The sequence below is a fragment of the Ursus americanus genome, chromosome 18, assembly GCF_024610735.1.
Source record: "Ursus americanus isolate L20-20 chromosome 18, mUrsAme1.1.p, whole genome shotgun sequence".
Taxonomy (NCBI): Eukaryota; Metazoa; Chordata; class Mammalia; order Carnivora; family Ursidae; genus Ursus; species Ursus americanus.
The window spans coordinates 29,951,426-29,974,791 of record NC_142144.1 but is presented as its reverse complement, the minus strand read 5'-3'; the positions used below and the strand labels follow the sequence as shown (position 1 = coordinate 29,974,791).

General features: G+C 39.8%; 2 protein-coding genes across 5 annotated transcripts in view; both read left to right on the top strand.

Moving 5' to 3' along the window:
- Positions 1-10,560, top strand: part of LOC123781148 (tomoregulin-1) — a 115,025-nt gene extending 104,465 nt beyond the window's left edge. For all 4 annotated transcript variants that reach the window (XM_087869516.1, XM_087869517.1, XM_087869518.1 and 1 more), the window contains 2 exons: positions 5,780-5,938; positions 9,434-10,560. In XM_087869516.1, the coding sequence (XP_087725642.1) occupies positions 5,780-5,938; positions 9,434-9,518 (244 nt within the window). In that variant the 3' untranslated portion in view covers positions 9,519-10,560. The remainder of the gene's footprint in view (positions 1-5,779; positions 5,939-9,433) is intronic.
- Positions 10,561-10,949: 389 nt separating this feature from the next.
- On the top strand, positions 10,950-21,843 carry CAVIN4 (caveolae associated protein 4). The gene is made up of 2 exons (XM_045780703.2): positions 10,950-11,472; positions 18,411-21,843. The coding sequence occupies exons 1-2, from the start codon at positions 11,065-11,067 to the stop codon at positions 19,095-19,097; spliced, it is 1,095 nt and encodes a 364-aa protein (XP_045636659.2). The 5' UTR covers positions 10,950-11,064; the 3' UTR covers positions 19,098-21,843.
- The last annotated feature ends 1,523 nt before the right edge of the window (positions 21,844-23,366 follow it).

The following is a 23,366-nucleotide window of genomic DNA, read 5'->3' as shown; positions in this document are numbered from 1 at the left end:
GATGATTTGGGACTTCAGACCAGGAAGTTCAGCCTGAGGAGGGTGAGTGACATTGTGAGAAGAGGGGCAGGTCTTACACAGGAATATTTGTGCCACTCCAGGAACTTGCCCTTTATCTTAAAGGCAGTGAGAAGCCACTTAAGGCTGTAAGTTAAGAAAGTTGTGATCAGATGTGAAAGCCACTCTGGTGGTTTTGTGGAAAATGGATCAGGAGACTGAATGTTAGTAAGAAGTGAGAACCTGAACTAAGTGAAGGAGTGATAGTGGCACTGAGATCAGCAGATGAATTGCAGAGAGAAGATATGGTGATTCAACCCCTAGGTTTTGGTGACCAGTTGGGTGTGTGGGACCTGGTGGAGGGTTGTGGGAAGGAAGAGTCAAGAGTTTTCCTGGGTTTCTGGCTAAGGCAGAATTGAATGGAGAAAGGGAGTGGGAAGAGAGAGGAGCTTTGGGGGGAAATGATGTTCAGTGTAATATGCTTGGTCTCAGGTGCCTGTGGGGGAGCCACTTACAGATGTCTAGTAGGCTGCTGGATATTATTGGGTTGAGAATTCATGAGACAGATGCGGTTTGGAGGCATACATTTCGGAATCATTCTACCCTAACATATCCATTGTAGTTCCTACCCAGCCTTGCTTCCATGCCTCTAGGCCTCCATTCTATCGATCATATCACCTTTTCCGTGTCCCTCGCCCCTTGGGTGTCTTCATCCCCTCCTTATTCAGCTTAAACTCCATGGTTAGTCATGGTAGTTCCTCTCTTGCTTTATCATACTCACTTGACAAAACTATAATCCTGATTCATGCCTTACTGCCTACTGTATATGTATGCAGCTATACTGCCTACCCATCCGGCTGAACATGGCTGTTGTTGAAAAGTAGGTTAATGCATCTCACTGATGTTTATACTCAAAAGTGGGGCCTACAAACTGCCAAGTTGGCTTTCTGAACTGCAGTCCATTCATTCGTCTGTCCTAGATGCAAGCTCTCTACTGTCACCCGTCTCTTCAGATTGTCAGTACCCCTCATCCTTAGCTGATCGTCCTGTTTCCAAGGTCACTGAGAACACTGGAGCAATATGAAGAATTCCCACAGACTTTTTACTCTCACCTCCCAGAAGTACTCCCCCCCTTTCCGTGTTTCATGTATTCTTTTATACACACACACACACACACACACACACACACACACACACACACAAATACATGTATACACACATATATATAATATAGACAATTTATATATATTAATATTTATATTCTTTTATATATAATTATAGTATATTTATATTTTCATTTCTTCTATCTTGGAAAAAAACCTTCACTGTCCTACCAGCGACCATCCCGTTTCTTTTCTTTGTGGAACTCAGAAGAGTTGCCTGTGCTCTGTCTCCAGCTCCTCACTTCCCATCTCTCTTGAATCCACCCGAATAAGCTTTTCAACAACCAGGAGCATTTGATATGGTTGATTGCTCCCTCCTTTGTGATATGCATTCTTCACTTCCTCTAGGGATTGCATTCTCTCTCTGTTTTCTGCTGCCTCACTGGCCATTCCTTTGCATCTTCTTGGCTGGTTCCCCTTTGCTCCCTGACCTCCTAGTGTTGGAATGCACCAAGATCTAGTCCTGGTCCTCTTCCTTAGTGATGCCACCCAGCCTCAGGGCTTTCCATGACATATGCTGATGACTCCTGCTTTGCATAAATCCCAGACCTCTCTCCTCAACTTGAGACTCATAGATTCATAGACTGATAGACTCTCCCTCCTTGACATTTTTGCATGGATGTCTTGACTCCTTAATTTAAGTAGGACCTAAGCTGATCTCCTGATCTGCCTTCTCTCAACCTTCTTCATCTCTGTTGATGTCAACTCCACCTTTTCCTTTGCTTGGGTAAAACACCTTTGCTACATCTTTGACTTCTCTCTCTCATACTCCATACCCAGGCACTTGAGAAATCCTGTTATCTCTATTTCAGAATATATCCAGAATTTGAGTTCTTCTCACTCCTAGTCCAGGTCACCATTTTCTCTCTCTGGCATTATTGCAGCAGCCTCTCCGATTGTATCCTACAGTTCATATTCAACACAGCAGCTGAACGGAGACTTCAAATGAAAGTCAGTTCATGTCATGTCTCTGCTAAAACCTTCCCAGTCACTCCTCTGTGTCACCGAGTGCAGGAGCCCTACACAATTTGGCCCCTTCACCTCTCTGTCTTGGTCCCCTCCTTCCCTTCAGCTTGCCCATTCCACGCCAGCCACACTTGCGATTCTTGGACACGCCATATCTCACGCTCCCTTCTCAGGTCTTTGCATGGACTCTTCCTTTATCCACTATGTTCTCCTTCCTGTTGTCCACATGGCAGATTCCCTCACCTCCTTCGTGTCTTCACTCACACATCACCTTCTTAACGAAGACTACCCTGACCATCTTGTTTAAAATTGCAACCCTCCCTTCCTGGCCTATAACTGGCACTCATCATTTCCCTTCACTCTCTTCTCTCTCTTTGTGTAGTACATATCAGCCTTTAAGAATACCGTTTAATTTACTTACCGTGTTTATGGACCCTCCCTCCCCCAATCAGATCAAGGAGATCTTCATTTGTTTTGCTCACTGATGTATCCCAAATACCTCCTTCAGTACTTGGCACATGTCACATGCTCAGGAAATGGATGAGTGGATGAATCAGCACATGAGGCCATGGTGGTGAATGAGATTATTATGGACGGCGTGTGGGATGAAAGACTAGAGGGTGTAGAGGACCAAATGCCTGGTCACAATCACAGAAGTAGTAATAACCTAGAAGTTATTACTTCAGATATTTGGAGAGTATAACCCAAAAGTCAGTTGCAGAAAATAATATCCAGAGAGGATTGCCTGAATAATATATGGCCTATACGTTCTTTTTGATATTCTGATTTTAATCTTTGGATTAAGCTAAACTGTCAGAGAGCTGCGTATCTAGGACACTGTTAAGCTCCCCATGGAACTGTTTTTATTTTATTGAGCTTTAACTTTTCACCATTAGCCTACCACAAAAGGCATTATTTAAAAAATCCTGTAAGAGTTCATTATATCGTTGAATTTATTACAGCTATATTATTGAGGTTGATGTTCACTGTATCAGAAAGTGCCCTCTTTAAATCAGGACCAATGAGATAAAATCCCCTTGAATCTAATAATAATAGTCACCGTGGTTCTTTTGAACAACTGGTTTGATTTTATTTTGTAGAGATTGTATTTTATGTTAATGATTTTACCACTTTTTTTCATTTTTTTTTTTAAGATTTTATTTGTTTATATGAGAGAGAGAGTGTGTGTGCGTCAGCAGGGGGAGGGGCAGAGGGAGAGGGAGAAGCAGATTCCCCGCTGAGTAGGGAGGCTTACATAGAGCTCGATCCCAGGACCTCAGAGTCATGACGTGAACTGAAGGCAGATAGACCCACCCAGGCCCCCCTCTTCTTCTTTTTTTTTAACCGGTGGTTTTTAATATTTAATATTTTTCTCAATTTTGCAATCACCACAATCAATTTTAGAACATTTCATCAGCCCCTGATGAAACTCTGTGTCCTTTAGCTATTACCCCCAAATCTCCCTGTCCCCTTTAGTCTTAGACAATCACTAATCTATTTTGTCTTTATTGATCTGCCTGTTCTGGACATTTCATTTCAGTGGACTTGTAGAACGTGGTCTTCTGTGTCTGGCTTCTTTCACTGAGCATCATGTTTTCAGGGTTTATCCATGTTGTAGCAGGTGTCAGTACTTTGTTCCTTATAATACCACAGTTTGTAATCTGCTTACCAATTGATGAATATTTGGATTGTTTCCACTTTTTGGCTGTTAATGAATAATGGTGCCCTGAGTAATTGTTTGCAAGTTTTTGTGTGGACTTGTGTTACTTTCAGCTGGGTAAGTGTCCAGGAATGGAATTGCTGGGCCAAATGGTAACTGGTTTAACTTTTGAGGACTGCCAGACTGTTCTCCCAAGTGGCTTGGCCGTTTTTCATTCCCTACAGTATCTTTGCCAACAGATATTATCTGACTTTTTGATTCTGGCCGTTCTAGTGGGTATGGAGTGGTATCTTATTGTGGTCTTGATTTGCATTTCCATTAACACTAATGATGTTGCTATCTTTTCATGGGCTCATTTGCCATTTGTATATCTTGTTTGGAAAAATGTCTAATTAGATTTTTTGCCCATTTTGTAATTTTTTTTCTTTTTGGTAATGAGTTTGTAATAGTTTTTCAATGTATTCTAGATACAAATCTCTAATCAGATAAATAATTTGCAGAGATGTTCTCCTCTTTTGGTTATCTTTTCACTTTCTTGATCGTGTCTTTAAACACCAAAGATTTTAATTTTGATTTAATCCAGTTTAACTTTTTTGTTGTTGTTTTTGCTTTTGGTATCATATCTGAGAAATCATTGCCTAATCCAGATCATGAAGATTTACTTCTTTTTTTTTTTTTTCCTAAGAGTGTTATAGCTTTTTAGCTCTTCTATTTAGATCTGTGATGCATTTTGAATTATTTTTTGGGTATGTTGTGAAGAAAGGGTCCAACTTCATTCTTTCTCGTGTGGATGTCCAGTTGTCCCAGCAGCTTTTGTTGAAGAGATTTTTTTTTTTCATTGAATGGTCTTAGCACCCTTGTTAAAAATCAGTTTACCATAGATGAATGGGTGTACTTCTGTGCTCTCAATTCCATTCCATGATCTCTTAATCTACCTTACTACTATTTCTTTCTTTCTTTCTTTCCTTCTTTCTTTCTTTCTTTCTTTCTTTCTTTCTTTCTTTCTTTCTTTCTTTCTTTCTTTCTTTTTTTGTCTGCTAGTAAACTTAGAGCTCAATGTGAAACTTTCTGGCAGGTGTGTAGGAACCTCAGGGATGGAATTAGTGGACTCACATCACCCCTGGCTTCCTATTTCCCTACTCCCGGGTTTCTTTATGCGTGCTCTATTAAAAAATCTTTTTTTGAAATGAAGTGTGGGATGTTAATAACTATGCTATCCTTACACTTCAGAGGTTTTATTAATCAGCTCTAACCGAAGGCTGGCTAATTTATACATTACACTTCTGTCAGCTAAAACATGTGAAATTTCTGTTAAATATCTTAAATGTTTCCCCCTGTCAAATTATTATCATCAGCTGATGTTGTTGCCTTTTTATTTACTTTTACTTGGAATTCAGATAATTTCTAAGATTAGCACCTACTTGGCTGCTTGGCTATGCTTCTGTCATTAATAACTGATTTTTCTTTCCCCCCTACATCTTAAATGATTATATTTATGTATACTGAAAGCGTGTTAAATATAATTTGGTGCTATGTTCGGAGAACTGTAAATGTTTATACCTATTTATTCAGTGCTCCCATTTCCAAGTACCTAACCTAAGGAATAACACTAAATATAGAAATGTTAACAAATGTTAACAAATGTTTGCCATACCTCATTCATAATTGTGAAAAATGGAAGATAACAGATATGTCTTAGAGTGAGGAATAGATGTTAGCTATCTTATAGCCACTGAATGTACTATCATGTACCTATTTTTTAAATGAAGGTAATAAAGACCATTCAGCAACTTTAAAATTACTGCCCTATAATGATAGATAAAAGAAGCACTATGTGAAACAGACATATTGAGTAGAGTTTAAGGAAATACGCAAATGGCAATGGTTTTTCAGTATAAATTTATCATTCTTTTGTATGTATTTATTTGAAAACCTAGAATTCCTGAAATTTGTAATTCTCATAGGAATCTTTCTCCCCTCCTCCCTCTTTCAGATGTGAATCCGGTTACACTGGACAGCACTGTGAAAAGACGGACTTTAGTATTCTCTATGTTGTGCCAAGTAGGCAAAAGCTCACTCATGTGCTTATTGCAGCAATTATTGGAGCTGTGCAGATTGCTATTATAGTAGCGATTGTCATGTGCATAACAAGGTAGGTAATGACTTAAGAAATACCAACCTTAAATTAGAGGTGGGTAGCTACTAAATTAAAGAAGAACCTTGAAGCACACTCAGAATGATAGGTGCCTTAAGCCCTCCAGTCTATTAGGAAAAAAATCCTAGGATCACTTGCCTAAGATTTCTATGTAGGTCTCACCCCTTCTTATTTTGCTTCTTTAGAATATGGGCAAGAACTCATTCTTAGGGTTACAAGTAGCTGCACTGCAGGCAGAGGGAGCATGAGAATATTCAGTAGCATAAAGGAATTTAGGGACCTTAGAACCGCACTCAGGGATGATGATGGTAGCAGCAGAAGGACCATGCCGAAATTTTTAAAGCTCCGAGGAGCTGGAAGGTGTTCTATGCCCTAAGAATATACTTTATCCATAGTAAATGTAGTAAGAAAGGAAGAAACCAGAGATGAAAGAAAACTGCTTTTCTTATTATATCATTGTCTTACATTACTTCATTTTCTGGAATACAATCATAAATAATCTCTAAAATTCTCCATCATAACTAAAACCATTGGCATGTATCAAAACTACACTCTAAATTAAAAGACATACTTGGATTACAGGGGGCATAAAATGGGTGTTTTCCAAACTGAGTGGAAATGTATAAGTCAGAAATGAACTGGGCCCCAGAAAAGTCGAACTAAATCCCGTTCATATGGTCTTTCTGCTTCCCAGTGTCGTGTCTTTTCGTCTTGCAAGGCTCTTCCTACCTCCTTTAAGATTTGGTTCAGAAGTCCCATCAACATCATCTCTGTACTTTTCTGCATTATTCTGGGCAGAGGATCAGAGGATATCAAGTACAGATATTGGCAGGCCATAATGGATTTATGGCTCTTCTATCCAGGATCTGGATAGAAGCCAGACCTTCAGTACTCTCAGCCATCTGGAGCTGAAATGATAAATCTAGAAATTGTTAAAAAAAAAAATGTTCTCTGAGTACAGGTACTTTTCATAAAATTTAGGTGCTGAAGTCGGTGGACTTTATTCCACAGAATAGATGATCTGCCCTTAGGCAAGACTACTGGGTATAAAATTGGGCAGTAGATTAAAATAGGGATGTAATGATATAAAAAATAATGACAGCAGAAAGGGCGAATAGAAGAAACCCATGTGACAGCAGGGCTGCCTGTGGCCATTTAATATAGGCTTAGAGGTGAAGTAATTTGCCTGTGGTCATCCAGCTAGTAAGTGGAAGTGCCTGGATTCGGATTCAGTGCTGCCTGATTTCCAGACCATTCCTTTTTCCACTGAACCTTCAAGAGGAGGGTCTACGTTGAGTCATCTCAGGAAATATATTTGCCAGGTATGACCATTGCATGGGAGCAAGTTCAGACTTGATTTTCTTAGAGTGACAGGACTTTTGAACAGAGTCGGGGGGACAGTTTGGTATGAATCATTTTTTCAGAGCGTTGATCTGAATGTCATCTGCAAAATTTCACTAGAGGAGAGAAAATGTGAAGCTAGGGGAACCATATAGGGCATTATTTGGGGAAAGCAGGAGTGGAGTAATAAATTATTTGAAAGATGAAAGAAAGAAACAAGGTAAAGATGAGGGAAGCTTTTGAGGCCTGGTGATAGTGTCATCTTTAAGAAGATCAAAGGATGGTCAAGTCAGCAGGACGTAGCTTTGAGTCAACCCCTTCTGTTCTAGAAAAGTAAGGAAACTTGTGGACCTGGATGGGGGAAGTACCTTACTCAAGATCAGGGAGATAGCTAAGCCCTTTTACAAATCCTTACCAGCCTTTTATCCTGCTCTTTGCTTCTGTTCTCAGTGTGCTATAATCTTCTAAATTCTAATTCTACTAAGTTAAAATTACCTGACAGAGAGTTTTCAAGTCCTTGCCTTCTAGCTGATACCCCAGATCCATTCACTGCCTTCATAGACACTTTCAACATCACTGTGTTTTTGCATCCGTGTTACACTGTCTTCACTGCCCACTGTCTCCATGACTGAAGGGTCATTCAGTGAGATGAATTTACCATACCTCTCTCCTTGAGGCCTGTCTTCTTATTGTGGTGTTTTCTCCCCTCAGATGCTTTGCTTCATGAATTTAGAATATTATAATTATGTACTTGGACTTAGCTCCACTGAATTTTTAAGGAGTGCCTCTCCCACACAGCCCATTATGGACAGCTGTTCACTTATCCCGTGGTGGCTGTTACATGTGAGGAATCTCCCTTTAAAAGGATGTTCCCACTGACTCACTTATCAAGACTGCCTGAGTAAAACTTTCTTCTTTTATGCTTGGAATCTTCTTTCATATTTTTAGACTCTTAGAACGATAGAATAGCAGGGACCTCCAGCATTATCCTAGCCAAACCCCTCTATTTTATAGATGACAAAACTCTGGCCCCAGGGAGTTGGTTTTCCAATGTTATGGTGAGTCGCTGACAGTTAAAGAGGTTTGCTTGGCCTCTCAACCATGAAATGGAGATGATTCCATCACCGTCTCCCTCAAAGTGTTTTTAGGAGGATTAGTGAGATAAAATTTATGAAATACAGTATATGAAATGAAAGTGTTACCATCAAGGCTTTTAAGTCAAGGCAAAGCAGTGCTCTTTGAAACTGAATTAAAGACATGGAACTTTAGGAGTACTCCTTGTCGCAAGACTTTCTTTCCATTAGATTATAAATTCCGTTCTGACAGAGATACTAGAGGTTCGTTCAACTTTTAATATTTCACGTATAAGAAAAAGATGTTGCACAGCTAGTTTTTAGCAGAGCCTGAGCTCCGAATTACCAGAATTCATGCCAGTGCCTTTGTTCCACACTGCATACCACAGCCCTTTGTGCATAGTAAGAGTTCCCATGTTTGCTTTCTCGTGGGCAGGCCCAAGAGCAGGTACAATGAGCTTTATACCACCACCAAGAAACAGGTACAGTAAAATGAGAGGACGGCCAAGGACTATCCCTCATCCCTGGCATGAGAGTTCTTTATCGGGTCCTGTTGTTTGCCCAAGCAGGGTGTGGAACGACTTTTGAGTCATTGTCTAAAATCACTAAGCATTTCCTGTGTATTCATTCCTGTGCATGCGTACCTCTTCCTAATTATTCCTTCATCCAAGCTGTTCTTGTCACTTTGGGGGTGTCATGGTGCTCAGGAAAAGTACAGAGGCCAGGATCCTTTCTGCTCTCCAAGGTTTATGTGTTATCAGTCACTGTGGCTAGGGAGTTGCCAGGTCAGAAGAGAGACAGGCGTTCCTCTCAGGGAGGCATACGCAGCAGTAGAGACCCAGGAGTAAGCTTTGCTTGTGCTTATACCTGCATCCTCTGCCTAACCGTCTCAGCTCCCAGCTGTGTAGGGAAGAGAGCAGTCTGACATGTTGGTCCTGAGCTTGTCTTGCGTCAGACAGCGTCCTGTTTCTCAATATGGCTTTGTGTGTGAAACGTGTATTACTTCGGAAACATTTGAAATACCTTAAACAAAATGACCTTTTTCTTTTCTTTATTATTATTTTTTTTAACTCAACAGAAAATGCCCTAAAAACAACAGAGGACGGCGACAGAAGCAAAACCTAGGTCATTTTACTTCAGATACGTCATCCAGAATGGTTTAAACTGATGACTTTTATATGTACACTAACCATGTGATGTACATTTATTATGTCTTTTTTTAAAGAATGGAAATATTTATTTCAGAGGCCTTATTTTTGGACATTTTTAGTGTAGTACTGTTGGCTCGTATTTAGAATATTCAGCTACAACAGTTTTGGACTGTTCAGTAGTCTTTGTTTTATGTTTTTAAATACAGAAATTGATTTCACAAATTTATACCACATGGTAATTCTAAGACTTGTTCTTTACCCATGGAATGTAATATTTTTGCAAAGATGGACCACTTCACAAATGGTTATAAAGTCATACCCACTTCTTCCACAATGACCACAACAAATGACCAAGCATGAACTAAAGGTAAAGATGTTTACAGATTACTTTTCTTACAAAAAAAAAAAAAGATAAAAAATCTAGAAGACACTGTGTTTAAATAGACATTTAAATGTTTTTGAGATTTAGTAACTGATTTTTTAGACACTGCCTATCGCATGAACTGTAAAGCTGTGTGTGTCAGATGTAAAATATTTATAAGCTGTATGGGTTGGGATTTGATTATTCCTCTCTTTGAAAAAATAATTCTGATAATTCGGAAGAGTATCTGGTAGCAAAGATGGAACGGATCACTGGGAAGTAGATTTAGATATTGTGAAAATAGTCTGTTTAACAAACAGATTGGAATAAAGCCTACTCTATCAGTTAAACTACTTTAATACACATTCATTTTTAAGAAAATATTTGTTTTAACATAAATAAACAAATTGTATCCGTGTTTGTGAATAAAATGCAAAAATGATTGTTAATGATTGGTGCTCTTAAGGTGAGCTTAAAAATTATCTAAGACCTCTATCCAAATTTGTCCTGTAGTAGTAGCTATATTAATAGATTGTTGGTGTTTAAAGATCTGAAGTGTGAGTAGAATGTATTCAGCTGTTTAACATGTAGTTTAGATATATGCATGTAGAATTTGAGAATATGTTCAAAATTAAATATTAATTTTAATACTTGGTTTGGAAAAGCATGTTATAATATAATGTTTTCACTATATGGCCTCTGTTTTGGTGTGTTTATTTACCACGTTCTTTGCTCTTGATAAATCAGTACATTTAATATGTGAAGTAAGTAGAAAAAGATTTTTCAAAATTCCCCTTTGCTTTTACAAATACTGCTTAAAATTATCTAAAGGCAGAAGCTTCCCCCAACATGCAGCGTTTGCTTTTTTTGGTCATTGGGCTTTTCGGCTTAATATCAGTAACATGGTGGCTTCGGGGAACTTTTTTTTTTTAAAGCTTTCCTCTTCTCTCCACACAGACTTATTTGAGTCCATTAGTCAGTCACCAAGCATGTTTGGAACAGTACCCAGTGCTCTGCAAGGGTTCATGTTGCAGAACAGTCATGTGTGGGTATTTGTAGTTATAAATACTTGACCAGTCTCCAGGGGTGGGGTTTCCAACCCTTTAAACAACCCTGTTGCCTGTTATCAAGCTAACTTTTTACTCTTAGTGCCCAAACTGATTGTGGTGGGACATCTTTCACTGAGAAATAACTAAAATGGAACATAATGGGTCTGCTTCAAATGCTGATAAAATCCACCAGAATCGCCTGTCGAGTGTTACAGAAGATGAAGACCAAGACGCTGCTCTTACCATCGTGACCGTGCTGGACAAAGTAGCCACTATCGTGGACAGTGTGCAGGCAAGCCAGAAGAGACTAGAGGAGAGACACAGGGAAATGGAAAACGCCATAAAGTCCGTCCAGATTGACCTGTTGAAGCTTTCACAGTCACACAACAATACAGGCTATGTCATTAACAAGTTGTTCGAGAAAACTCGAAAAGTCAGCGCTCACATTAAAGACGTGAAGGCCCGGGTGGAGAGGCAACAGATTCACGTGAAAAAAGTTGAATCCAAGCAAGAGGAAATAATGAAGAAAAACAAATTCCGGGTGGTAATATTCCAGGTAAGCTGGCCATCTGCGTTTGGTTTGGTTACTGCAAAATTTTAACGTCCTTAAATTGCCAACCAGTCCTATGAGAAATTTCCAGCATCATATCCTAACTATTGTGTATATTCATGGAGTAGAGTTCTCTATCAGTGAGAATCCCAGGATAAAGCCATTTCTGTGTTGACTAATGTACTATCCTATCAGTGCTTGGAGTTTCTCAACCATTCTGTGTAATAGGAACTGTGGATCATAGCTGAGGCTATTTCTTGCCTTTGAAACTTAATATTGGTATCATTAGCCGTATCAGCTTGATGCCCTTTCAGAGACTGAGAATGTTAGTTCTAGAAGAGATCTAAGAAGGCTTTGGTTTAAAACCCCTCTTTGTTGTATAAAAAAAGAAACTGAGGACCTGTAGTTCCACAGGGTGGTTTCCCCCCTTTATAAGGGAGAGCCAGAAAAGCCCTAAACAGTAAAATGTAAACTTTTCAGAATATTATTTGTCCGTTGGAATTTTTACATGTGGTAATATGTAGGTTACGATGATAGTAAGAAAAAGTATTTCTTAACGAATAGTTAGGCAGGTGCGTTTATAGTTGTTAGTTTTACAAATGTTGGGAGTCATATAAGTAATTGCTTCCATTTGATTACTAAGTCTTTTGACTTCGTTTATTTAATATAGTAGTTTTAGTGTGGCATTATGTATTGTGCTGTGTTCCTATATGACTCTGTGTTTGGCATTCATATTTTTTGAAATAGGAACACATCCATGGCAAAATGCATGGTATCTGTAATATATTTTAAAACTCTTACAAATCAAAAGGAAAAAGTTGAACTCTCCTCCTGTGGTAGAAAAATGGGAAAGTCATTATCAGACTGTTCACACAAAAAATAAATGATCAGAATTCCATTTTTCCCTATTTAAGTATTTTCAGTGATTAAAACATATACTCAGAGTTTAAGGTAAAAAAAAGCCAAGCACTTTCATATTCTGGTGGGGGTATTAACTGAGTATTAACTGGTACAACATTTTTGGAGGGAAGTTTTGATATATAAATACACACACACACACACGCACACACACACACAGTGTTATCACAGTGTATTTTTAAAATGGATGGATACCCCTATGCATAGGAAAAAAACCTTTGAAGAGTAAAAACAAAATGAAATAGGAACGCAGCTGGAATATGTAGGCAGATGTTTATAAGACACGAGGGATGCGGGCCGCAAGGCCCCACAGCATTGTTTACACGTTAGACAGGTCTCCATCGTGCTTTGTTGACTGATAAAATTACACTGGGATGGCAGAGTAGTATTTGGGATCTGTAAAGACCCTGTTTTATTTAAGAAAAAGAGGCCAGTTCCAGTGTTAGTGTAAGTAATGGGGATCTAGATTTGGTACTAGAGAACATAGGATCCATTCTTCAGTTCACCTTCCAAGGGCATTAGCAGGAATGGGTTATGTTGCACTCTTCACTCGCATGGGGCGTGCCAGGAAACATTCTTGGTATCTAGCATTTCTCCTGAGAACCTTGTGCAAAGAGAGAACCAGGTACCAAACAAGATCTACAAAGGCTAGAGGAAAGGACGTTTCTGAAAAGTTCTAATTGACTTTTGTCTATTGACATAATTTTTGTTTTTTTACAGTTAAGATTTTCTGTATTCACCTATTTATTCCCTGAAACTTGCTGTTTTTTCCTCTTTGAGTTCCTATAATTAGTTGAACAAGAAGATAGCATGAAAAAGCTACTGAGAGGCGCTAATTTAAGTCAGATCTCGTTCCTTGTAAGATACAGTGCTGTGAAGGTTCTATGAAATTAGGTTGTTCGTGGAAGTGGCAGTTTGTCAGTAAGCAGCTGCTGTCTTTTATAACGGTAGAGCTTGTAGAGAAAAGATGAAGCCAAATAACAATGGATTTGATGATTCATTAGCTGTTAGACCACTATACAGTATGCACATGATTATACTCAGTTAAAATTAGTTCTTATACTTCATTCTCATAGTTAGTATGTATAAGTGGTTATAGTGAGATCACCTGTCCTACTAAATTGACTTGAAGCTGGAGTAATTCAGCTGTAGTATACTTTTGTTTCCATTTGGGTTTTTCCCCAAAAAGTCTTCCCAGGATACATCTTTTGAGGGCAATCTTTACTGGCATTTTATCTCCCACAGGAGCTTTTGCCTAATCCTGGACATTGACATAAAAAAGAATTATCTGCTCTTTGTCATACAATTATGATTTCTCTTTGAACGTACTTTCACCTTGATGACCTTCTCATGCAAGCCAGCCGTCGTACCAACTCTTCTAGCAATTTTGCTTACAAACCACATGCCTGCGGTTACCAAATGAGATATTTGGCCATTCCCTAATGATAAGCTCTGGACTTCTCTGTATTTGAAAGTCCCCTAGCTATGTTACTTTGATACTCAATCGAAGCCACTTTACTCTGACCATAGTACTTGCTTTGTTACAAAATCATTTTATCTCGACTTTTACATAAAAGGATATCTAATAAGGGGTGCATGGGTGGCTCAGTTGGTTAAGCATCTGCCTTTGGCTCAGGTCATGATCCTGGGGTCCTAGGATCGAGCCCTAGGTCAGGCTCCCTGCTCAGCAGGGAGTTTGCTTCTCGTACTCCCTCCCTTTGAACAACCCTCCCTCCCCACTCGTGCTCTCTCTCTCTCACACAAATAAATAAATAAAATTTAAAAAAAGATATATAATAATTATTTGGAAATCAACTGTAACTAAGCCCCATAATCTTCAATTATTATTACAGCATATTCATCGTTACCTCGTGGTATCTCTGACTCAGTAGGAATTGCAACAAATAGAGCCATGTAACAAGTACTCTCTCTGACTACCTTTGTTTTCTTTTTAACCGTGATTTTGTACAATTTGTGCAATTGAAAAGAAGGGTATGTGATTCCTGAGTTAAGCTATGTCTGATTCCTTCATAGCAAGATTGTGAGGCTTTTCACTCTACGAAGCAGTAATTATTCTTTGGCTCCTTCCTATTCTAATTATACCTTCTCAGGCCGTACCAGCCCACTTGGTGTTGCTGAAGCTACTCTCTGCAGCAGGTGTCAGGAAAGGAGAGGAATATTTTGCTGCTTCTCACTGATTCATCAGAGAGTTATGAGACGCCCACCTGCCTTTTCTTCTTTTTTAAGCTGCTAGACTCTCCAATCCTGTAGCCAAAGAATTTAATTTTAAGCAAGTATCCAAAGAAATAAGGTTCCAAAGGACCTTCTTGACTGTCAGTCTGATGGGTTTTGGAATAAACCTATTTCTTACGTATTTATTAATTTGTTTTGATTGAACAGATTTAATCTGGATCTCAAATAGGAACATAGTTTCTTTTAGAAACTTTAACTCATGGGTTCCCTTAAAAAAATCTCATGACCCTTAAAGTTTTGCCTGTTTAGTTTTGGAAATAATCCTTAAATAATCGGGTTTCTTTAGCAGTTGTGTTTCTGGGCTGGTTCTCAAGGGTCCCCAGTGTCTGCCATGTTCTCAAATCTAGTCCTCATCCTCATCCTTTGACATATCTGACATAGTTGGTCCCTTCCTCTCTTCTTGAAACTTCTTTTCCCTTGGTTTCTTAGGGTGCTGCTCCCTTGGATTTCATCTTGCCTCGCTGGCCGATATTTCTCCTTTTTGGTTCTTCCTCATCTCTTCCTTTTTAACTATAGGTTCAAAATCCATTTATCTGTCCAAACACCAAAATCCAAAAATTTCTAAAAAAGTGTTCATAACATACTGGGTAGCAAGACCTATGGTTGACCTGAACCCATTTGGTGGCAAAACTGACCAGAAATAGCACAAGACTGTTTATACTCTTTATCCCACCTTAGAGTGAATATTCATATTCATGTCACAGAATTGTTTCTTCCCAAGATCTGACTGGGAAAGTAATGTAATATATTGTTTTCCCCAAATCTGAAATACTCTGAATTCCGAAATGTACCTTGGCCCCAAGAAGTTTGGGTAACACTGAGTGTTGACCCATTCACTCAGTCTCTTAGGAGTCTCTTTCATCTGGCCTCATGATTTTTAGTTCTTGACATAAATGATTCCTAAATTTATACTCTAGTCCAAACCTCTTTCCTGAATTCCAGGCTCGTATACACAGCTGCCTACTTGACATCTCAGATCCCAACCTTCCCCTCCAGTCTCTTCCTCCTGCTTTCTTCCCTGTGTCAGTTATTTGGAAATCTATCCTCCCGTTGTTCAGGCCATGTACTTGAAAATCATCTTTGACGCTAACACTCTACATCCAAATCTAGCGGTAAGTCCTGTTAGCACCTACCTTCCCAGGAGATCTGGAATCTGACTGCTTCTCAGCATGGCCTCTGCCAGCACCCACATGCATCTCTCACCTGACTACCTTAGTGGTCTCCAGCTGCTCTCCTTGCTTCGTATCTCACCCCCTAGGGCTTGTTTTCAACAGAGTGATCCTTTTACAGCATGGGTCAAATCATGTCACTATTCTCAAAACTTTTAAAAGGGCTTCCTACCAGGGGTGCCAGTTTAGTGAAAAGAATTTTCATGATAAAAGTGTGGGAGGGGGGGCGCCTGGGTGGCGCAGTAGTTAAGCGTCTGCCTTCGGCTCAGGGCGTGATCCCGGCGTTATGGGATCGAGCCCCACATCAGGCTCCTCCACTAAGAGCTTGCTTCTTCCTCTCCCATTCCCCCTGCTTGTGTTCCCTCTCTCGCTGGCTGTCTCTCTCTGTCAAATAAATAAATTAAATCTTAAAAAAAAAAAAAAGTGTGGGAGGGGCGCCTGGATGGCTCAGTTGGTTAAGCATCCACCTTCGGCTCAGGTCATGATCCCAGGGCCCTGGGGTGGAGCCCCGTATCGGGCTCCCTGCTCCTCGGGGAGTCTGCTTCTCCCTCTGCCCCTCCCCCAGCTCATTCTCTCTCTCAAATAAATAAATAAAATCCTTAACTTTCTATCAAACTCAGAATAAGAGCCATGGTCCTTATTATTGGATATAGAACCCTACATGAGCTGGCTCCCCCACTACTTCTCTTACCCTCTTTCCTCCTCTTCTTGCCCCTTGATCTCTCTGCTCCCATCATACTGCCTTCCTTGCCGTTTTGGTTTTCCTCCCGAATATATGCATTACCTTTCCATCTTGGCTAGGATGTCATCTTATCGGTGAGGGCTTTCTAAGCATTTTCCTTAGTCACTGTAAATCCTGCTTCCCTACTGTATTTTTCGCCTTAGCATTTACCACCACCCAACAGAATATATATTTACCTTGTTTATTTCTCTCTCTACAAGAATATAAGCTCTTTTACTCTGTTTTCTTCACAGGAGGTTCTCAGTTCCTAGAACATTGACTGGTGCATGGTAGGTGCTTAGGAACTATTTGTCGAACGAAGGTGTATACCCTATTTGAACAGTCATTTATTGGTATAACTACCTTGTACGAGGCTTTCTGATAGACACTGACGGTAAAACATAGGACACATCTCTGCTTTCATCGAACCTATTATTTAGTCAAGGCCTCAGTATAAATCAGTAGAATTCCAGTTCAATTCTAACAGTGATTAACTGTTGTAAGTAGAGGTGTGGACGTGTCATTCTGGTGTAAATTAGAGAAAGAATTAGCTTCTTGAGGGGAAGGTTGGGGACATTTGAATTGATTCTTGAAGATTTTGTTGACAGAGCTGAAAAGGGATGAAAGGCATTAAAAGAAGCAAAAAAACAAAGGTAGTAAGAAAATATACAAAGTCACGGAGAGATGAAAACACTGTTTGAGGAGCAGAGAGCGGTTGTGCGTTGCTGGATTGGAAAGTAGGTTTAGCTCAAACTGAGGAGCCTTCTAATCATATTAAAGAACTGAACACTCTCCTGCGAGTATTGATGAGCTCCCAAAAGTTTTAAAGTAGAGAAAGGATGTGATCAGAGCTGTGCTTTAGAAATTTTTCCCAGGAAATACTTACGTGATGCTTTGGAGGTAGACATATTATTGCAAAAGTTCAGGCTTGAGATGACAGAGACCTGAATTAAGACAAGGAGGAAGGAGGAGGGGGCAGGAGTTATTAAGCGGTGTTATCGATGGTGCTCGGTGACCTCTTGGGTATGGGATGAGAAGGAGAAGAAATACCTGGGTTGAAAATTCTGAGATTTCTATTTGGGTGACACCTGGAGGGGGGTTGGTGGTGAGAGGCCCAGGAAAAGCAGCTGTGGAGAGGATGCTGTGTGGACCTTAATTTTTGGACATATTAAGCTTTTTAAAATTTTACTTATTTATTATTTAATTTATTTGTGTTTAAGTAGGCTCCACGTCCAGTGTGGAGCCCAACGTGGGGCTTGAACTCAGGACCCTGAGATCAAGACCTGAGCTAAGGGGTGCCTGAGTGGCTCAATCAGTTAAGCGTCTGCCTTCAGCTCAGGTCATGATCCTGGGGTCCTGGAATTGAGCCTTGTGTTGGGCTCCCTGCTCAGTGGAGAGTTTGCTTCTCCTTCTCCCTCTGCCCTCCCCCTGCTCATGCTCTCAGCGCTCTCGCTTGCTCTCTCAAATAAATAACATCTTAAAAAAAAAAAAAAAGACCTGAGCTGAAACCAAGAGTCAGATGCTTAACCAACAGAGGCACCCAGGCGCCCCTTGGACATGTTAAGTTGAGGTGTCTCTGTTACATCACTGTAACATCTGTCTGTCATTTAGAAGTGTGTCTTCATCTTAGGAGAAGGGAAGAGGTAAAGATAAAATATTTGTGAGTTTGCTTACTGTTGGATCTGAAAGCAGAGGAGGGGATCAGGTTGTTCCCATTGAGGTTGGGAGACGAAGCAACAAGAGACAAGGAGAGAGAAACCTTGAGAAAAAACCAAGAGTTAAGGAGCAGGCGGAGGGCGCACCGCCCATGGAGGAGATGGAAAAGGTGTGGCCACAAGGTAAAAGAACTGATATCTAATGTGCTTCCTTTCTCTCTCCCTCAGGAGGACATTCGGTGTCCGACATCCCTGTCTATTGTTAAAGACAGAAGCCTAGCTGAGAATCAAGAGACCGATGACGATGTCTTTGACCCTCCCATAGATCTGTCTTCAGATGAAGAATATTATGTCGAAGAAAGCAGATCTGCCAGGCTTAGAAAGTCAGGCAAGGAGCGCATTGATAATATCAAAAAGGCATTTTCCAAAGAAAACATGCAGAAGACACGGCAGAATTTTGACAAGAAAGTGAACAGAATTAGAACTAGAATAGTGACCCCAGAGAGGAGAGAAAGGCTAAGGCAGTCAGGAGAGAGGTTAAGGCAGTCAGGAGAGAGGCTGAAACAGTCAGGGGAAAGGTTTAAGAAATCCATTTCTAACGCAGCTCCCTCGAAGGAAGCTTTTAAGATGCGTAGCCTTCGGAAGGCTAAAGACGGAACTGTGGGCGATGTGACCGAAGATGCGGAGGAGGTCAGGGAAATGGGTGTGGACATCATTGCCAGGAGCGAGTCTCTGGGCCCCATCAGCGAGCTCTACCCTGTTGAGCTCAGTGAAACAGACCGCGAGGAGGCCAGGGCGGTGTATCCTCCCAGAGAAGGAGGGGAGATCTCAACCCCTGAGCCTTTGAAAGTTACTTTTAAACCCCAGGTGAAAGTGGAGGATGATGAATCTCTTTTGCTAGATTTAAAGCAGTAATCATAAAGAGGAACTAAGCATAATATAAATATAAATCTCTTTAATCACAGGGTTCTAGTTTAAATAGTATAGTCATTTACATCGATGACATGATATAGTCATTTACATTTATAAAATAGTGTAGTCATTTACATTTATATTTGTTTAGAGGAAAACATGAGTGATATGGCTGGTTTTGTTTCTGATGTTTAAAATCTTAAAGATAACACAAGTATTCTATACATTTCCTTGTAACTTCCTTGGGAATTCCTTTTTCTCCCCTGGGCTTTTATGATTCTATCAACTTTCTCTTTTAAATCATTCTCACGGCAGCTGTGGGTTCTCAAGTTTTTTTCTCTTGCCCAGCAGGAAAGTAGTTTCCTAGCAAGGGCCAATTAGGTGTTTGGTGTCTAACATAGGTGAATGGCAAATTTGTAGCCATCATTTGCAAGTGAACTCTCGATTTTGGTCTAGATGGATATTGTGGCCAAGCTCGAAGGGGAATACCCCATGTGTGGATTATATCATGCATATGTTCAAATAGATTCATTAGTCAATTAGTAACCACACCTCTTTTTGATGCTTTTGTGTAAAAAAAAAAATGAAGTTCTGGATTTGAGCATTTGGTTCTGGCATTATAACTTTGCTTATACTAAGCCACTTGGCAAGTCACCTGCTGATAAACTCATCAGTAAAATGGAGAGGGTTTGTCTCTCCAATCTCAGAGGACTGATGTGAAGATCAAAGGAAATGTTACACATTCTGGGGGCACAGGGAGCACATCCAGAGAAAACAAACCCCACTGGTTCCTCAGGAACAGAATTGAAATAATTGCACCTTCTGAAAAAGACTTGAGCACCAAGCATTGAGGACCTAGTTTGGACAGAAGCTAAAGTTGGTCTTCAGAAGCCTTTTCACAGAATAAGAAATAAAAAATCAATGTTTGGGTGACCTCTTTTTTGTCCAAGTCTAAAATCCAACCTTGGGTAGGGTCTTATAATGTTTCCTGGAAACTCCTTTTCTAATTTTTTTTTTGGATTTAGAGCTATGGTAGACTAGAGCAATCTTTGAGCTGCATGAAGCATAAAAACGGTGACTGTGTGTCTTCAAGAGAACTTTCTAAAGTCTTTCCTGATGCAGTGGGTTTGGAAATGACCTCATGTTTCTGTTTTCCAGAGGGAACCCCTCAGGGCCTGTCTGTCCAAAACAGTGATCATAGGAATTCATTGTAGCTGGTTTGAGAGGAAGCCAGATTCCACTTCCATTAGCTTTAGATCTAGCCAATTTGGAAGTAGATATTATTGCTGAAGAGAGAAATGGTCATACTGGTTCTGCATTTCTGGTATGTTTAAATCTGGTTTTGTAATGGGGAAGAAATGATGGAATTGTTGAATTTGAAGAGTTTAGACAGGCAGCTTTCCAATCAATTTGGGGTGCTCCTATAGTAGTTAAAAATTATAATCAACAAACACAGACACACAGAGACAGACACACACAAATCAGCTTTAAAGTATTTGACTTGATTACCCAGGTATTTGGGGTTGGGAGTTTGTTTCAACATCATTTCCTCTTCGCTCTGCATGAATACATAAAATCATGAATTGTGCATCTCCGTTATCTTTTTATATTGAAAACTGAAGTGTTTACAACATTCTTTGAAAAGAACAATTAAAAAAAATGTTGTAGTTTAGAAAGAGCTTGGATGCCTCGTCACATATTTCCTTAAAGCCATAATAAATTTGAATTTTAAAAAGATAATATAAAGTTTGATGTTGGTATCCTATCTGTAAATATTTTTACTAAAAATGGATGCAAATAACATGGCATGAATTTGATATAGTAACCCTTCTCATAATAGATATGTTTCTAAGTAAAGAGGAATATAAGAAGTTATAAGCTTTTCCATTTTTCTAGCCCTATGCAGAGTAAATATCAATTGAGCTAAAATATTTTTCTGCGAATATTACTGTCAAGGAATTTTTGAAAATTTTGTTTGCTTGCTCTGACCTATTTTATCACCAAACTTGACATTATGGAACATTTCCCATAGAGATACATATGAATTTTGATGTGGAAAGCATAACCTGGTCAGCTTTTCATCCTGGTAGATTTTATACAACCCCAGAAACACAATTGAATGTTACCAGAGTTTCACTGAAACCGTATACTGCTTTCTTGGTACTAGGATTTTTTTCCTCCATATTGCTTCTGTCTCTTGACGTTCTCCACCGTATTTAGGGTATTTCTCAATTCCACATTCATAATGGTTTCTCTTTTCACCCCGTTTTCCTGATGTAAAGAATTTCTATTTATTATAGGCTGTAAAATCACACATTGCCATTTAATGCAAAGAATATTCTAGTCAACGTTCCTTAGTTCGGAAGTTTCAGACAACACAGAACAGATTTTCTGCTTATTTTACTCTTTTGTGTTTTTGAAATTATACATGTTAGATTCTAAACAATTTATTCAGTAAAACCATGAGCAGGGTTTATCTTTTTTTCCTTTTATGAGGTCAAATCGTGCAACAACCATAGACACCTGAGGGCACAGAGCCTCGGTGGGGCGACTCTGCCTCCTACACGTGGCAGATCCAGGGGCTTCCCTCTGAGAGCTTATGGTGGCCTGGTTCTGGCTTCTTCGTTAAAAAACAGGCCAAAGGTGAAATAGTGGTAAGAGGAGCGTGAAAATCCAGCTTGCTAGGAGTGTGTGTGTGTGTGATCTCCCTTCAACAAGTTTTCATGAATTAAAAATACAAACTGAAATACACTGTTTTCATTTTGACTTCATTCTTTGCCCTTTATGCACACTTAAGGGTTTGGTTTAGAACAAAGCTTGAAGTTCATTATGACTCTGTCAGGTAAAGAGCATGGGTTCTGTTAGATAAAATATTTCACAGAATCATTGTTACCTGTACAATTCCATTCCAGGCCCAAATTACTGAGCCTTTCTTTTTTTCCCCCCTGAGACATGTTTTCTATAGCTTCTTTTATTGAACGCTTCCAAAATAATTACAGTTTACATTCCCAAAATAAATTGCTCTGGCATCTTTGAGTCAAGACTATGGGGAGTGAAGACTATGGTCTCATCCTCAATTCTGTTTGAATTTTGGGCATGCTAGTACCTGGTCTGTAGTGAATGAAAAATGAAGAAGCCTTAGTGCTGAATTTTGCGTATTATTCTTGTGATGTGTGAGGATTTATAGCTGTCCTTCCTAGGTCAGAATTCTTCAGTGTATTTCATAGGTAGACAGGGGACCTAGGATAAGTACCTCTTCACTGTGAGTCTCTTAGGACATCCAAGTATCCCTGAGAGGACGGAGTGGAGTGCTAGAATATACTCAGGCTTTGAATTTACTTTGCACATCTTTCTAAAATCAGCTGTGCTTGTCTAGCCCCTCCTTTCCCCCAACTGCTCCTCCTCTTAAGGGCTTTGCTAGTGCCATTTGTCTCCCTTTCATTCTGGGAGATGACTTTCAAGTTCAGTGATAATGTCAATTTCCTCACTTTAGCTTTCTTTTCTTTTCTTTCTTTCTTTCTTTTTTTTTTTTTTTAAGATTTTATTTATTTATTTGACAGAGACAGCCAGCGAGAGAGGGAACACAGGCAGGGGAAGTGGGAGAGGAAGAAGCAGGCTCCCAGCGGAGGAGCCTGATGTGGGGCTCGATCCCAGGATCCTGGGATCACGCCCTGAGCCGAAGGCAGACGCTTAACGACTGCATCACCCAGGCGCCTCTCCTCATTTTAGCTTTCTTTGGTCACCTCCCAGCCTCCCAGGAAGGGTGTGGTTAATTACTCCATGTATTCAATATAGAGAGCACCCTTATGTGCCAGCTTCTTTGTGAGACACTAAGGATTCAAAGATGAATAGAACAGTCTGTGTCTCCCCCTCCCCTCCACTTTCCCAACCCTTATCTTGGGCTCACAGTGTTCTGGGAGACAGTCAAGCAAAAATTCAGCAACGTGACTAGTGCTGTGTATAAGATGATGGAACTGTGGGAATGGAAGATGCTTTGTATAGAATTCTGATCATACATCTGTCATTGCACTTACATTGTATTCTAGTTTGTTTATTTAACTGCCTTCTAGACTAGACTATGCTTCTCAAGGGTAGGAACTGTATGTTATTTCTCTTTGGGTCACCAGCACTTGGGGGAGCCTCCCATGTGCTGGCTATCATTAAATATCATGAATGACATGGTACCTGCACTTAAGGAGTTCTTCCCCTGGTGGAGGAGTTAGGTAACCCAATATTGTTGTGATAGGAGCCTCAGATTTAAGAAAGGATGAT

Bases quoted from the DNA above. Each gene is read 5' to 3' on its own strand.
- CAVIN4 (XM_045780703.2), top strand. From the start codon at position 11,065: ATGGAACATAATGGGTCTGCTTCAAATGCTGATAAAATCCACCAGAAT. The intron at 11,473-18,410 runs GTAAGCTGGCCA...TCTCTCCCTCAG, and splicing joins TCCGGGTGGTAATATTCCAG to GAGGACATTCGGTGTCCGAC.